At 48.2% G+C, this 17,264-nt stretch overlaps 1 protein-coding gene across 3 annotated transcripts in view; it reads right to left on the bottom strand.

The window, feature by feature from the left end:
- Positions 1-11,685, bottom strand: part of AP2A1 (adaptor related protein complex 2 subunit alpha 1) — a 37,133-nt gene extending 25,448 nt beyond the window's left edge. For 2 of the 3 annotated variants that reach the window (XM_007463385.1, XM_007463386.1), the window contains exon 1: positions 11,403-11,685. In XM_007463385.1, the coding sequence (XP_007463447.1) occupies positions 11,403-11,469 (67 nt within the window). In that variant the 5' untranslated portion in view covers positions 11,470-11,685. The remainder of the gene's footprint in view (positions 1-11,402) is intronic. The other variant, XM_007463387.1, reaches the window with a different exon arrangement.
- Between the last annotated feature and the right edge of the window lie 5,579 nt (positions 11,686-17,264).

The raw sequence follows: 17,264 nt of genomic DNA, 5'->3' as shown, positions 1-17,264 counted from the left end.
CCAAAAATAAAATAAATAAAATAAATTTCTAAAAAATAAATTAAAAAAAGAAAAGAAAAAACAGATTCCGTGCTCCCAATGCAGGGCACCCGGGTTTGATCCCTGGTAAGGGAACTAGACCCTGCATGCCACAACTAAAGACCCAGTGCAGTAAATAAATAAATATATTTTTTTAAAAAAAGTCTTCCCTGGCTCATTTCACACCATGTAACTATTTTATTTATCTTTACTGTCAAACCTCGGCTCCCCCTTCAGATTATAAGCATCACAGGGGAGCTTCTAGAACGGTGCCCAGCATATAACACATGCTTAATAAATGTCGGTCATCTGAATGGTGGAGCCTGCTCTGACCCATGGCTGTGTCATCCACACGTGGCCAGGCAACTGGGAGGTTCAAATGAATGAGTGAATGAAGGAGAAAGCGAGGGTATGTGCTCTCTTTCTCTTTAGAAATCCTGCCTCACCACCTACTCCCAACTTCCGGGGAAGCTCCCATAAGCCTCACTTCAGCTATCACCTCCTCTAGGAAGCCCCTTCTGATTAGCACCTCCTGATCAGTTCCAAATAGACGCTAGAGCTGCCGTGTCCAATACGGCAGCCATCAGCCAGGTGGCTCTCAAGCACCTAAAACGTTGCTGTTCCCAACTGAGATGGGCAGGCAGTAAGTGGCAAAGACACACGGGATTTAGAAGATTGAGTGTGGAAAAAAAAAAAAAGAAATGTAGGGACTTCCCTGGTGGCACAGTGGTTAAGACTTTGTGCTCCCAATGCAGGGGGCCCGGGTTCAATCCCTGGTCAGGGAACTAGATCCCACATGCATGGCCCAACTATGGAGCCTGCCTGCCGCAAGTAAGACCCAGCACAACCAAATTAATTAATTAAAAAAGAGAAATGTAAACTATCTCATTACAAAGTTAAAAACATAATTAATTAGTTGTTTAAAATTTTTTTAATCAAAAAAATTTTTCAATATTGAATACACGTTGAAATGAGAATATTTAGTTGCCTGCATGCCACAACCAAAAAGATCCCACGTGCCACAACTAAGACTTGGGGCAGCCAAAATAAAATAAATAATAAATAATAAATAAATAAATATTTTAAAAAGAATATTGGGGGTGTATCAGATTATACAAACATATTATTAAAATTAATTTGGCCCATTCCGTTCTACTTTCTACTAACAAAAAAGTGGTTCCTGAGGAAGTTAAAAACCACACATGCAGCTTGCACTCTGGGTAACACTGCTCTTGGGCCTTTCCTGGGCTCCCACACTGCCCGGGTCACCTCCCTCAACGCTGCTGTGCGTGTCTGGGTCTGCTGCTGTCCCCAGACCACACCAGAGCCCCGAGGGTAGGGCCAGCGTCTGCCACTTTTCTGGGTAGTGACTCCACGTTCCACAGGCTTACTCAGTGCCTGAGCTCAGGAAAGGCATGAAGATGTGAAAAAAAAAAAGGGGCTGAAGAGGTACAGAGTGACCCACTCCCAGGCCTCAGGGAGGGTGGGAGGTGTCTGGGACCCAGGCGATGAAGGGCCAGTACCTCAGTGATGAGGCTGAATTGGCCTGTGTGGCCCAGAGGCCATCTGATGCTTCATTTATTAATTACACGTTTCCTAAGCCCTGTGGGCCAGGCCTGAGTGGGGCGACGCTGGGCACCCAGGACCCATGCAGATCTGGCACTTTTGATCCTCCCCCAGGGACTCCTGGCTTGGTGGGGCGCAGGCAGCGGGGCCCTGTCTCCACACCTGAGCGAGATGGGCACGATTGGAGGTCACCCGGACACCCCCGGGGGCCTTGCTGGTGGCTGCCAAGAATAGGGGACATTTGAGGAGGGCCGTGAAAGATGAGGAGGGTTCAGGCGCAGTTCACCAGCGAGAACTAAGCCAGAACCATGTCACACTGTTGAGGTGTGCCCACCGGAGGGTGGCCAGGGGGTCAGGACAGCACCTCCCTCTGGGGGCAGGGCAGGGGCGGAGACCAGCACAGCAGCTCCTCAAAACTGGTGCGCACGTTCCCTTCTCCTCCTAACCTGAGGATAACCACACAACTGCTCTAGTCAGTTGCCTTAAAGCTATTCTGTAGGGACGAGAAAAAACAACCAAACAGCTTTTATAAATGGACCACATAGCACACAGTGGCTGCCTAACTTTTACCACAGAAAGACGGGTATCTGAATGGCAATTAAATTACTGAGCCTAGAGCTCTCTCTGGCCTTTGTTTACCTCTATTAAAAGCTTCAAGAAGCAGGCAAAACTAACCTATGGTGTTGGATAACTGAGCAGTGGGGAGGGGGGTGCCAGGGAGCTAGGGATGTTGTTTCTGCCCCTGGGGGCCAGTTACGCAGCTGTGTTCAGTTGGGGAAAATTCATCAGATTTTGATGATGAATTCATCAAAATTCATCACTTCTGATCTGTGAGCTTTTTTTTATAGATACACTATATATGTATATGTGAATATACAAGTTAATATATTTGTATACAAATATATATTAATATATTTTTATAGTGAAGTATATCAATGATGTAGAAGAGAATATAAAACAGATTATGGACAATTTAAAGAATATGCAGGAATTCCCTGGCGGTTCAGTGGTTAGGACGCGGCACTTTGGCTCTGGTTCGATCCCTGGTGACAGAACTAAAATCCTGCAAGCCGCGGGGTGTGGCCAAAAAAAAAAAAAAAATTCAGAGATAACATAAGCACATGACAGAGAATATGGAAAAGAAAAATAATGGCCATAGTTCATACATTTTGGCTAATTTGAAGTGTTCTTCAATACACCTCTTTATAGCTAAATGATAACACTATGTAATTTGTTTTTAGAATTAAGTCCCGGAAATAAAGTTCTTAGAGCAACGAGTATGCCCATTTTCAAGTTTTTCTGATATGTGAAGGCAAATGGCTTTCCCATAATGAACCAGTTTGTATCCCACCATCATGGTATGAGAATCTGTTTCCTAATAAAAGAATTTATGATAGTCAGCTGAGTGAATTATCCAGTAATTTATTTAATTATTATGCTATAGTTGGACACTTCGCTCACTTAATAAAAAAATATTATTAGTGCCTGCTATGTGTAAAAATTAAAAATAAATTTTTAGGGCTTCCCTGGTGGTGCAGTGGTTAAGAATCCACCTGCCAGTGCAGGGGACACAGGGTTCGAGTCCTGGTCTGGGAAGAGCCCACATGCTGTGAAGCAATGAAGCCGGCGTACCACAACTACTGAGCCTGCGCTCTAGAGCCCGGGAGCCACAACTACTTAAGCCCGCGCACCTAAAGCCCGTGCTCCACAACCAGAGAAGCCACCGGAAGGAGAAGCCCACGCACCACAAAGGAGAGTAGCCCCCTGCTCGCCGCAACTAGAGAAAGCCCGCGTGCAGCAACAAAGACCCAACGCAGCCATAAATAAATAAATAAATAAATAAAATTTAAAGTAAGTAATATTCAAAGATATATGTTTGTGTGTGTATATGTTTTTTCCTTAGTCTTTAAACTGTCCACGTCTATTTGATATTGTCTTCTGCACCACCAATATACTTTGCTACAAAAAAGAATTCACAGAAAGAACAAAGCATCAGGTCTCCAAATAAGAATGTTCTGTGGCCCTAGAGGAAATGCATCCCAGCAGAGCACGTATCCTCTGCAAATATCTAGAGCCTGGGTGCCCAGAGACAGCATCTGGGCGCTGCTGAGGGTAACGCATAGGAGAAAGGGGCTGAAGGCAGCTGTGACAGAACTGGGCTCATGGAAGAAACTTTCCATCACTTGGCCAGCCTGCGACAGGGGGATGAGCTCCCCATCACAGGGGGTATGCAAGCATTTCAGGGTGTTTTAAAGAGATTCCTTTATCTTCAAACACTCCCTGGGTCAAGCTCAGGGGTGAGTCACACCTGATCTGCCCTGGGATGCTCCTTGATTGGAGAGGCTGACAGGGACAATGGGGAAAACTTTCACAGAGGCAAACACAGTGGGGGCTGGGAGGCTGGAATCAGATGGGGGGAGGAAGGCTTCCTGGTACCCAGTTCCTGGGACTTTTTTTTTTTTTTCCTTTTTGGCCACGCTGCAGCATGTGGGATCTTAGTTCCCTAACAGCGATAGAACCCATGCCCCCTGCAGTGGAAGCATGGAGCCCTAACAACTGGACCGCCAGGGAATTCCCCGCTCCTGGGATTTCAGGCTCAAAAGACGAGGCTGAAATGGACCAAGCAGAAATAAGGGGAGGTGTGCTCTGGGCATGAGGACCAGCTTGTGCAAAGGCCTTGGGGCTAGCACAGCAGGCGGGGACAGACCGTGCAAACTCTTGGCTTTTCTGAGGGTGCTGGGGAGCCATGGGAGGGCAGGGGGTCCCATTCTGCCTGCAGCTGTTGCTGTGAGGGCCGTGCAGGTGGAAAAGAGGGCACCCCCTTGCTACAGGCCAGGGCAGGTTACTGCTGACCGCTCCAGAAGGACTTGGGGCTTCTGGGTAGGGGAAATAAGCCTCCCTAAGCATTTAACTTGGGGCATCGGGGTGGGGCTGTCACTGCCACAAAAGGCATCCTAACAAACCTGGACTACCATGAAGGGATTGACATGCTTTTATGGCGGTAACCCAGGCACTGGCTGGCACCTCACTGCAAGACCCTTCATTGCCTTCCAGACAACTACTGTTTACAATACAAAGCAACAAAAGTTTCTCTCTACTAGGATGTGCTCCGATGTCTCCCACACAAGTCCCAACAGCCCTGAGTCCTCAAAGAGGGCTCTGGGAGATGATGCTTGTTGACTCTGGACCCCTATAAAGTTCAGAACATGTTGGCCCACGCGGTCCACCACCGGAGCCACTGGCTACATATGGCCACCGGACATTTGAAAATTGGCTGGTGCTATGGAGGGACTGAATTCCTAATTTTATTTAATTGTAATAAGTTAACAATTAAAAAACAATCCTCCACTCAGTCACTGGAAAAGTATGTTTGGAACGACTTGGACCCTTTGTGAATCTTCTTTTTTAACCATAAGTTTTATGAACTCTTAAGACAGAGAAAATATTTCCAAAGAAACTGTAGCCTCCGAGTTGAGAAAGGAACATAAACTGTCTTGTTAATCATTGCAAATATATCGATTACACATTCAGATAATATTTGGGGCATACTGGGGTAAAGGAAATAAATCATATTAATTTCCCTGGTTTTACTTTTTTAATGTGACTATGGAAAATTTAAATGTACATATGTGGATGGACCTAGAGATTATCATATTAAGTGAAGTAACAAATATCATATGATATCACTTATCTGTGGAATATATAAAAAGGATACAAATAAACTGACTTACAAAACAGAAACAGACTCAGGGACACAGAAAATAAACTTTTGTTTACCAAAGGGGAAACTGCAGGGGTGGGGGGGAGGGGAGGAGATAAATTTGGAGTTTGAGATTAACATACACACGCTACTATACATAAGAGATAAACAACAAGGATCTACTGTATAGCACAGGGAAATATACTCAATATCTTGTAATAACCTCAAATGGAAAAGAACCTGAAAAAGGATATATATACATACGTATATGTATTCAATATATATATGTATAACTGAATCACTTTGCTGTATACTTGAAACTAACATAACACGGTAAATTAACTATACCTCAATTTTTAAAAAATGTACATATGTGGATCGTCGCATGACAACCCTGGGTTAGATGTTATCAAAATTGTCAACATCTCTGAGAGAAAATATTCTCCTTGAGCAACCAAGTCACACCCTGTCATTCCCCTACTTGAACGTAGCTGCAAAGACCTCCCTGAGCTGCTGCCTAACATATTAAGGGGGCACATGTTGCTCTGCAAGCCCTCGGCTTCTGGCTGGGAATGCCAGCTCCCCAAGGGCAGGGGTTGGTGGCTGCATCCCGTGTAGCATCCTGACACAGGGTCCAGAGCAGTCTTGACACAGGGGAGGTGCTGAATGCGATTGTGGACCGAGGTCACTAGATGACACACAGGTAGAAAGGGACGGGGCTCAGGCCTGGATCTGTCTGTTGCCAGCATCTGGATGCCACTCATAACCTAAAGCCAGTTCTTTTAAGTGCCCTAGGCAGGGGTATGGGGGGAGGGGCACTGTCCCAACGGCACACTGATGTTGGAGCACCACCAAAGTGGGACTCATTCCTTCTGCTCTCTCCACAGCGGCCAGAGGGATTCTGTGAAAACCTGAGTCAAACCCTGTCCCTTCTCTGCACTGAATCTCTCCCTGTCTTCCATCTGGCTCAGTGTAAAAACAAGTCATCACTGGATCCACTAGTTCCCTCTCTGACCACAACTCCCACCCTCTCCCCGCATTCTTCCTATACCTCAAGCAGTCCTGCCTCAGGGCCTTTGCACAGGCTGTCTGTGCTGCCAAAAATGTCTTCTCCCAGATTCTGCAGGCCAATTCACCCACCAAATTTTTCTTTGCTCCAATGTCACCTGCTCAGTGAGAGACGCTCCAAACAGCCTATATAAGAGCGCCATCCCTACACCCCTACACCCCTTCTCTGCTTTATTTCCTCCCAACACGCACTGCTACCTGTCTGAACACCTGAACACTTCATATTTACCTGTATATTGGTCCATTTCCCCCCTAGAATGTGAGCACCATTGGAAGGGGACTTTTGCTCACCGTTTTAGTCTCATCACCTAGAAAGTGTCTGGCACTCAATCAGTGCTCAGTAAAGATTGATTTGTCCATTCATTCATTCATTCATTCAATCAGCAAACACCTCCCAAGGAGTCTTGCGGGCCAGGCCCTGCAGAAGGTGGAAGTGGGGACCCGGGGAGGGATCAGACCAGGGCTTGCACTCCAGGGGCTGGGGGAGATGCCACAAACAGAATGGGTCACCGTTTGGAGTGGGATGTGCCCTCATGGAGAGCTCGGGGCACTGTGGCAGCCCAGCAACCCCCTTCCCATTCATTCACTCACACTGTCCTTGGGCTTGCGGGGAGCAGGGCCCTAGAGAGGAGGCAACCCCAGCTCCTCCCTTAGGGAGCTCCCAGTCAGATAAGTGTCTGGCAGGCTGACTCCCCTCCAGACAGGACAGGACTACGCCCTCAGGCTGGGCCCAGCCTCACCTCTCCCTTTCTTATCTGCAGAAGTTGCCCTTCCTGGCTCTCCTTCTCAAAGCCTGCCTTTCCTCTCCTTCTAGTTCCTTCCCCCTGAATTCCACTATGCCCTTCAGATCCTCCAGCAGGATGGCTCCACACTCCTCGCTGTCCTCCATCTGCTCAGCTCTGAGCACGGCCTCATCCATGTCCCTCATCCCTTCTTTTGCCCTCACTCCAGCTTGAAACCCTCTCCGGTGCTCTCGGGACAAACACCAACCTGGCCTCTGCCCACCTCCCCAGTGTCAGATCCCATCCCTCTCTGCACCAGCCACATAGGCCTTAGCACAGAGTCTCGACGGGGCCTCAGGACCTTTGCACTTGCTGTTCCTCTGCCTTCACAGCTCTTCTCCCCTTCCCTTGGCCTGGCTAACCCCTCCCCATTGTCTGGGCAACGCAAGCAGACAGAGCCCCCGTTCTCTCATCATCGTGGCCCTCTCCCTCACTGGATTTAGGACAGCTACAATTTTTTTCTGCTTTAAAAATAACTTGATGCAAACAAGAAAGGAGCCAGGATAGGGCTTTTAAACAAGCAGATCTAATTTTTTCTTTTTTTTTTTTGCGATACGCGGGCCTCTCACTGCTGTGGCTTCTCCCGTTGCGGAGCACAGGCTCCGGACGCGCAGGCTCCGTGGCCATGGCTCACGGGCCCAGCCACTCCGCGGCATGTGGGATCTTCCCGGACTGGGGAACGAACCCGTGTCCCCTGCATCGGCAGGCGGACTCTCAACCACTGCGCCACCAGGGAAGCCCAAGCAGATTTAATTTTGAAAGTAAATTTCAAGTAATTTTCTGAGGGGCAACAAAACATACCTCCCTGAATGCCTTGTAATATATTTAGATTTGATTTTAGGTTTCTTCCTCAATTTAGGTAAAGAAAATAAAATTAATATATCATCTAACAGTGGCATATATGAAACAGATAAACAACCAGGATTTGCACAGGAAACTATATTCAACATCCTGTAATAAACCATGATGGAAAAGAATATAAGAAAAAATTTATGTATATATTATATATATATATATATATATATATATGTATAACGGAATCGCTTTGCTGTACACCTGAAACTAACACAATATTGTAAATCAACTACACTCCAATTTAAAAAAAAAATTGAGATACAATTCACATACCACACAGCTCACCATCTGATAGTGCGATTCTGTGGTCTTTAGCAGATCCACAGTGTTGTTCAACTATCACCACCATCTAATTCCAGAACATTCTCATTACCCCCCAAAGAAACCCTGTTCTCATGAGCAGTCATTCCACATTCCACCACCCCCTAGCCCTAGGCAAACACTCAACTACTTTCTGTTTCTCTGGATTTGCCTATTCTGGACATCTCATAGAAATGGAATCCTACAATATGTAGCCCTTTGTGTCTGTCTTCGTTCACTTAACACGGTGTTTTCGAGCTTCATCCGTGCTGTAGCCTCTACGGTACTGCATTCCTTTTTAATGGCTGAATACTATTCTGTCGTGTGGGTGTCCACATTGTGTTTCGCCATCCATCCACTGGCAGACATTTGGGTTTGTTTCCGCTCTTTGGCTATCTATCATGAATGATGCTGTATGAACATCCGTCTACAAGTGCTTGGGAGATGGACAGCTGCGATTTTTATGCAGCACCTGTCTCCCTCAGGGGCTGGGAGTTTCATGGGGGTACAGACAAGTCTGTCCTATTTACCACTGTTTCCCCAGTGCCCATGATAAGGCTTGAAACATACCAGCCATTCAACCTCCACTTGATGAGAAAACCAAGGACAAGGGGAAGCCCTGATTCTCCAGCCCTGGTTCATTTGGCTAAACTGTTTCCACTGCCCCCAAGTTGGAGCCTCCCCTCCGTCCTCTGGCTTCCCTCTGGGGTCCCGCAGTGACACCCACTTGTTTTCTCTTTCCTGCCCTGCCCCCATCATCCAATCCCTTTGCAGATCCTTCAAAATCTATCTCCAACCAAACACTTCTCATCGTTTCCTTCTCACCCCAGTCGAACCAACACCGTCTCTCACTGGGATGCCTGCAACGGCCCTCTAATTCCTTCCCTGTTTCTGTTCGTACCTCCTCGGGTCTGTTCTCTTCCCAGCAGCCAGAGAAACTATTTTAATACATCAATCAGCTCCTGTCCCTCCTGTGCTCACAACCTTCCCGCTGCTCTTGCTTCACTCAGAGAAAGGCCAAAGTGCTCCTAGTGGCCCACAAAGCCCTGTCCCCTCTCTGTCCTTATCTCCCACCGCTCTCCCTCCCTCCCTCCCTCTCTTGGCCCCAGCCACACAAGCCCCCTCGCATTTATCTGAACCCACACCAAGCATGCCACAACCTCAGGACCTTTGAATGCACCATTCTCCTGCCTGGACCCCTCATTCCTCCAAACTCTGCAGGGCTCGTTCCCTCTCAATCCTGGTTCCTCCCCTCCCCCGCTTGCCTGCCTTATTTTTCTTCACAGCACTAGTCATCGTCTGACCCTGCGGTTCTCTGTGTTTTCTTGTTAATCTCCCTCCTGGCATGGGTGCTCCCAGGGGCAGGAATTTTTGTTCACTGTTATAGCCCCAGTCCCTGGAACAGTGTCTGGCACACTGGAGTGATCAAAAAGCTTTTTGTCAAATGAATAAACAATGAACGAACCTTCAGAGACAAGATGTTCTGATCAATGGGAGTCAGCCGACAAGAAAAGGGAGCCTCCAAGAGGTTGAATGACTTGCCAAGGGTCGCAAGGTAGGTGTCAGAGGTAATGCACACTTGCTGCTAACAGCTGGCCCCCACAACCCACAAATCCTCAAAGCTCCACCCCTTTCATAACAGACTTAACCTCTCTCCGCCACTTGAGACCCAACAGTTTCCACCCCTCTTGCTCGCTGAGCACCTACTACATGCCAGATCCTTCCATACCTACTAAATTCTAAAATCATCACTGGGCACCCAGCAGAGGCCGCTCCTCAGATCCAGCCAAATAACAAGAACAGTAGCCAAGCTATCTAGTGCCTGGAGTGTGTGAAAGGCCTCACTCACATTCGGTATCATAACAACCCCATCAGGAAGGTGTGATCAGCAGTCCCTCCTGACAGATGAGGAAACTGAGAGGCGAAGTCTCTCATTCAAGGTCACACGGCTAGGGGATGAGAGCGCTCAGACTCAAACCCAAGTCTGGCTGACCCCAAAGCCCATGCGGACACAGCCTGTGAAGCTTTTGGCAGCTCAAAACACCAACACCCGCTCGCAGGAGCTGGGAGCTGACTTGGCGCCAGGCCTCCCACAGTCATGACCATTCTTCCTGCTGGTGATGGCTGTCCCCATGTTGATGTGGTCAGATGGGAGAGCGCTCCAGATTCAGGGCTGTCCTGCTCCCTGACCTATGACCCTTCTCTGGGGCCAGGCTTCCCCCACCCCCAGCTTTCCAGATCTCTTCCCCACAAATTCCTAAGGCCCCCTGGCCCCTTCTTTGAGATCTGGGCTCTCCCCGTTCTGGCACATACCCCAAGACCCCGCGTTATAATGTCCTCTCCTTTGCAGGCTCCCCAGCTCGCTATTCCAGGTTCTCCCAAGACTCTCCACCTGCAGCACCTCTCCTCTGTGCTCCTCCCAGTACCCCCTCTAGCCCCTTCTCCACTGCCCTCCATGTCTCCTAAGCAATCCTCCATCCTGGAGCCCCTCTATCCCTCACCAGGGGCCCACTACAGCCCCCCACCTTCCCGTCTCTCCTCCCCAAACCCCTGGGACTTTCTGTCATTCTCAAGTCCTCTCTATAAACTATCTGGGAGCCTCGGTGACCTACCTAGCCCCTTCCCCTCTATGACAACCCCTCACCCAGGCCCTCAAGCCCAGTCCCTTTAGGCTTCCTGTGTTTCACGTCCTCCCAGTCCTCTCTGGCCTCCTCCCACTTTATCTCTCCACAGGGTACCCCCACCCACCCACCCATGCACCCTTTTCCCTTTCTAGCTACATCAGGGATTTCTCTAACCCCATCTCTAATACGATCCCCCAGCCTTTCTTCCATTCCCAGGGACAACTCTATGCCCCATCCCCGGGACTTTACGAGCCTCCTCTCTATTAAGACCCTCCCGGACGCCTCTATCCACTCCGTGTCGTCACCTCAAGAGGCACACTATGACACCCTAAGCCCCCCCATCCCCCCCACCCTAAAGTACCCCCGGGGCCTCTCTATCCTCTCACTCTAAGACCGCAATGGATTTCTATCCCCTGGGCCCCTCTGTAACCCCCGAATCCCTCAATCCCACGCTCCCCCTCGCCCGGTGTCCCCCGGCCGCTCTCTCACAGTTCCGGATGTCGGAGATGAACACGGCGAGCCCCCGCATCCCATCGCCCTTGGACACGGCCGGCATGATGGCGGTGGTGTCGGCTCCAGGCCTGGCCGGGCAGGGCGCAGCACAGCGGGGGCTGGCAGGCGGGGACCGGGAGGGAAGGACCCCAGGCAGCGCAGAGGAGCCGTGCCGGCCAAGGGGGGAGGGCGGGCTGGCGGGCGGGCTGGCAGGCAGGCGGGCTGGCAGGCCGCGGCTCCGCCCCCCGCCCCACCCCTCCCCTCCGCCATCCTGAGCTCTCAGCCGTCTATTGGCTTATATTACTGCCGCTCAGACTCGGGCTCATCCCCGCTCCCTCTCTCATTGGTCTCTGGACAAAGGCACGCCGCTACGATTGGCCCAGAGCCCCTCTATTTCCGATCCGGAGGGGGGGTGGGGGCGTTGCCCGAGAGACGGGCGGAGCTCGGATACGTACAGTGGGACCGCCCCCTCCGCTCGGCCGGCTCCGATACTGATTGGGTCCGGTCGCTCTCTTAGAAGGGAGGGATTGACGTGAAGGAAGGCGGGGGAGCGGGCTCTAGCAGGCGGGACTTACGTTGATTGAGGCCCATGGGCGGGTAGACCGCCCCCGCAGGCGTCGAGGATTCGCCGGGCCAGTCCTACTCCCACCCCCGATTGGGCTGTTGTGGGGGCGGGAGGAGGGCGACGATCCGTAGAGAAGGAAGGAGCAGGGGGTTGTCCCTCGGCTGGGCTAGGATAGGTGGAGTGGCGACTGCAATTCCTTGCTGCAGAGAAGGGGTTGGGAGGGGTAGGAGAGCGTGAGGTATTTGCTGCGCAAGCGTCTTTCTGTTCCTCTTTCTCCCTTTCCTTTACCCCCGACTCCTTAATCTCCTTCCAGGAAGACATCCCTTCCCGCTTCCCCTCCCTTCTCTAGAGGCCAAGATGTTGCGACCTAAACTTGTCCGGAGACCAAGTATCCCAGAGCGGAGGACCCAGTAATTCAAGTCTACTCCCATTAAGCAGAGGTTAAAACTGAGGTCCAAAGAGGACCTGAATGACATGCCCAAGGTCACACAGCTCAGAAGTGGTAGAGCCTGGATGTAAACTATATTTTGGCTTTTAACCACTTTTCAATATACAATGGCTTCTTTTTTTTTCAACCATAACACCATTAAACAGATATCGAATAAAAAATTGGGCTTGGAGCTCCTCCTGAACAACAAGGGGACCTGGTACTGAATGAAGAACGTTGGTTAAAGGGAAGGAATGGGTGAATCCGCTTTGTTTCGCCCAACCACTACGCCTTGGCGCCCCAGAGACCTTTGGGTGACTGGCTTTGGGGAAGGCAAAGCTTCCGGAACTCCAACGCCCAGGGCTACAGAGAAATTTGGGGCAAAAGGAACGGGAAGAGTCCATTCTGTCACCTCGAGGAACTAAGCCCCACCCACCAGCCTTTTCCAATCTCAGAAGCCTAGTATTCTTGGAATGAGCCTTGGAGGAGTGCCACGGGTGCTGGGAACATCCACTCTGAATTCTGGGGGTATGGATAACGCCATTAAAAAATATATATATCAGTAGTGGGGTTGGTACTAGTCTGCTTTTCGAGGGATGCGAAGAGAGACATCCAGAGTCTGAAGAACAGGAAAATTCTGTCCCTAAGGAAGAGGGAAAAGCGACCCTCTTCCCAGCTTTAACTATCCACCTCCCTCTCACCCACCACCTTCAACCCTTCACCCAGAGCCCACCAGGAGCCAGACAGAGTAAACTCTGGGTTTTTGTTGTGGGGTGAAAGATGTCCTGATTCTAAGTCCTGTCATGGTAGGTGGGGGAACTCAGTCCTCTTCCAACCCCCTCTAGAGCTCATAAATTAGCCAAAAGTTAATTTTTAAGATTGGCTGTAAAGCAGAGGCATTCTGGGCACACATGAGGAGTGAGATTGGGAAGAGCCACCCTAACCTGAAAAACCCTGGGACTGTCGCATCCTGCGTGGGGAGTGGGGGGTGGGGGTGGATGTGGCGCCACCTACAGGAGCTCATGGACTCATCCCTGCCCATTTAGAAGAGAACTTTCCAGAAGATATACAGTGGGAGCCACAAATACAGTTTTCAGTATACTCCTGCCACGTTAAAAAAAAAAAAAAAAAAGTAAAAAGAAAAGGTGAAATGAATTTTAATAATATATTTCGTTTAACCCCATATACCCAAATATTATCATTTCAACATAGTTGACATTCTTATCTTCCTAAGTCTTTGAAATCTGGTGTTTATACATATAGCACAGCTCAGCTGAGACATGCCACGTCGCAAGCGCTCAGCAGCCACAAGGCCATTATTGGAAAGCAGAAAATTACAGGACTGGATTTGAGTAAGACCATTCTGGGGTTCGGGGGCTGAGGAGGTGACCCATTGCTAAGTTTTAAGACCAGGTCATGAACAAGTTCATGTATGGGGTTCTAGATGAGGCTTAGACAAGTCCTTTTTGGTTTCAAGATGGAGCATTGGGACTTACCTCGTGGTTCAGTGGTTAAGAATCCGCCTGCCAATGCAGAGGACACGGGTTCGAGCCCTGGTCCGGGAAGATCCCACATGCCGCGGAGCAACTAAGCCCATGCGCCACAACTACTGAGCCTGCGATCTAGAACCCACGTGCCACAACTCCTGAGCCCACGTGCCACAGCTACTGAAGCCCACGTGCCTAGAGCCCGTGCTCCACAACACGAGAAGCCACCGCAACGAGAAGCCCGCGCACCGCAACGAAGAGTAGCCCCCACTGGAGAAAGCCCGCGCACAGCAACGAAGACCCAACACAGCCAAAAAAATAAAAATCAAATCAAATCTTTAAAAAAAAAAAAAGATGGAGCATGAAGAGGGAACCCCAGGAGCTCCTCGAATTGCTCAGGGGTTGAATCACAATAGCTTTTAAGATTTTGACCTGAACAAATTAACTCCTAATTTTCTCCAGAAAAACTGGACTCATCCCCAGTCTTCTCATTTTGGCAGCTGGGCCCACCATCAATCACCCAGGCACTCTTGCCAGGACAGACCCCCTCCTGTCCTTCACCCCAAAGCCGGCCACCTCCTCCCATCACCACTGCCTCACCTGGTGCAGGCCACCATCACCATCATCTTTTGCCTAGAATCTTGTAGTGACATCCCTGGCCATTCTCCCTGCTTCCATCCTGGCCACTCAGGGTGCTTTTTGCAACATCAGTCAGCTGTGTCCTTCCGCAGCTTAAATGCACCAGACACACTGGCCTCCTCTTGGCCATTAAGACCCTCCAGACTCATTCCTGCCCCCTGCCCACCTCAGCTTTCCCCATGACTGGCTCATCCTTCAGGTCTCAATGCAATGTCCCCTCTTAGGAGAGAACTTCTGGATTTAGGGATTTAAAGTGACCTCTTGGGACTTCCCTGGCGGTCCAGTGATTAAGATTCTGTGCTTCCACCACAAGGGGCATGGCTTCAATCCCTGGCCAGGAAACTAAAATCCCACATGCCGTGCATTGTGGCCAATAAATAAAGAAATAAAAAAATAAAGTGACCTCTCCGTGTCGTACTTGAACACGTTATCCAGTATTAAAAAAAAAAAAATGTGTTATAGCAATCCTACTCCTGGGCATATATCCGGGAAAGACGAAACTCTAATTCAAAGATACATGCACCCCAACGTGCAGCACTATTCACAATAGCCAAGACATGGAAGCAACCTAAATGTCCATCAACAGATGAATGGCTAAGGAAGATGAGGTACGTATATACAATGGAATACTGCTCAGCCATGAAAAAGAATAAAATAATGCCATTCGCAGCAACATGGATGGACCGAGATATTATTACACTAAGTGAAGTAAGTCAGAGAAAGACAAATATCATGTGATATCACTTATAGGGGGAACCTAAAAAAATGATACAAAGAACTTATGAAATAGAAATAGACTCACAGACATAGAAAACAAACTTATGGTTACCAAAGGGGAAGGGGGGAGGGATAAATGGGGAATTTGAAATTAACAGGTACACACTACTTTATATAAAATAGATAAACAATAAGGACCTACTATATAGCACAGGGAACTATATTCACTACCTTGTAATAACCTAGAATGGAAAAGAATCTGAAAAAGAATATGTATACACATATACATATATATATATATATACACATATATATATGTGTATATATAACTGAATTACTTCGCTGTACACCTGAAACACTGTAAATCAACTATACTTCAATTAAAAAAAAATTTAATGGACTTCCCTGGTGGTCCAGTGGTTTAGACTCTGCACTCCCAATGCAGGGGGCTTGTATTCAAACACTGGTTGTGGAACTAAGATCCCACATGCCACGCGGCACAGCCAAAAAAAAAAAAAAAAATCTTTTTTAATGTGTTATAGAACATTTTCAAATATACCCCTGCAAAGCAGAAGGGTATAATGCACCCCCATATACCCAGCTCCAACAGTTATCAACATATGACCTTTATTCTCTCATTTATAATCCCCTGCATTTGACTTCCTTACCCCGCATTGGATTATTTTAAAGCAAGCCCCCCCCACCATGATATCATTTCATCCCCATCACCCAGTTTCTTCTCCAACATTTCACAATGAAAATTTCTAAATATTCAGAAAGTTGAAAAAAATGTACAACAAACACCCATATATCCCACCGCCCCAATGCTGGCATTAACATTTTACTCCACTTGCTTTATCACAAGTCCATCTGGCCTTCCCTTCCTCCATCCATCAATCCATCATGTGTTTGTTTGTTTATTTATCTATTTATTTATTTATTGCTGTACGCGGGCTTCTCACTGTTGTGGACTCTCCCGCTGTGGCGCACAGGCTCCGGACGCGCAGGCTCAGCGGCCATGGCTCACGGGCCCAGCCGCTCTGCGGCATGTGGGATCCTCCTGGCCCGGGGCATGAACCCGCGTCCCCTGCATCAGCAGGCGGACTCTCAACCACTGCACCACCAGGGAAGCCCCCATCATGTATTTTTTTTTTCCCCATCATGTATGTTTAATGCATTCAAAGTAAGTTACAAATAGCACTATTCACAATAGCCAAGATATGGAAACAACCAGGTGGTATAGACACACAATGAAATATTATCTGGCCGTGAGAAAAGAGGATATTCTGCCGTTTTCAGCCACGCGGACAGACCCTGAGCACATTATGCTAAGCTAGATAAACCAGACAGAAAAGACAAGTACTGTATGATTTCACTTATATGTGGAATCTTAAAAAGTCTAACCTGTAAAAAAAGATTAAAATGGTGGTTATCAGCAGATAGGGTGTGGGAAATAAGATTGATGTTGTTTAAGGGTACAAACTTGCAACAAATAATAAATAAGCCATAGAGACCTAATACACAGTATAGTGAATATAGATAACAATATTGTACTATAATGATGTGATAATATAGCTACAATGGCAATCATATTATAATATATAAATGTATCTAAGTAAGACACACTTTAAATTTATAAACACTATATGTCTGGGAATTCCCTGGCAGTCCAGTGATTAGGACTTGGCCCAGGTTCGATCCCTGGTCAGGGAACTAAGATCCCACAAGCCATGCAGCGTGGCAAAAGACAAAACAACAACAACAAAGTCAAATTTATTCAATAAAAAAACAATTAAAAAACAGAATAAAACAAAGTTGCAGATATCAGTACTCACCAACCCTGTTACAGGCTGAATTATGTCCTGCAAAAGATGCTCAAGTCCTAACCCACAGTAGCTGTGAATTTGGCCTTATTTGGAAATAGGGTCTTTGCAGATGATCAAGTTAAGACATGGTCATTTGGGTGGGCCCTAATCCAATATGTCCAGTTTCTTAAAAGGGGGGTAATTTGGACACAGAGATAA

The sequence above is a fragment of the Lipotes vexillifer genome, unplaced genomic scaffold (assembly GCF_000442215.2).
Source record: "Lipotes vexillifer unplaced genomic scaffold, Lipotes_vexillifer_v1.1 scaffold802, whole genome shotgun sequence".
Classification (NCBI taxonomy): domain Eukaryota; kingdom Metazoa; phylum Chordata; class Mammalia; order Artiodactyla; family Lipotidae; genus Lipotes; species Lipotes vexillifer.
This window is presented reverse-complemented; position numbering and strand designations above follow the sequence as displayed.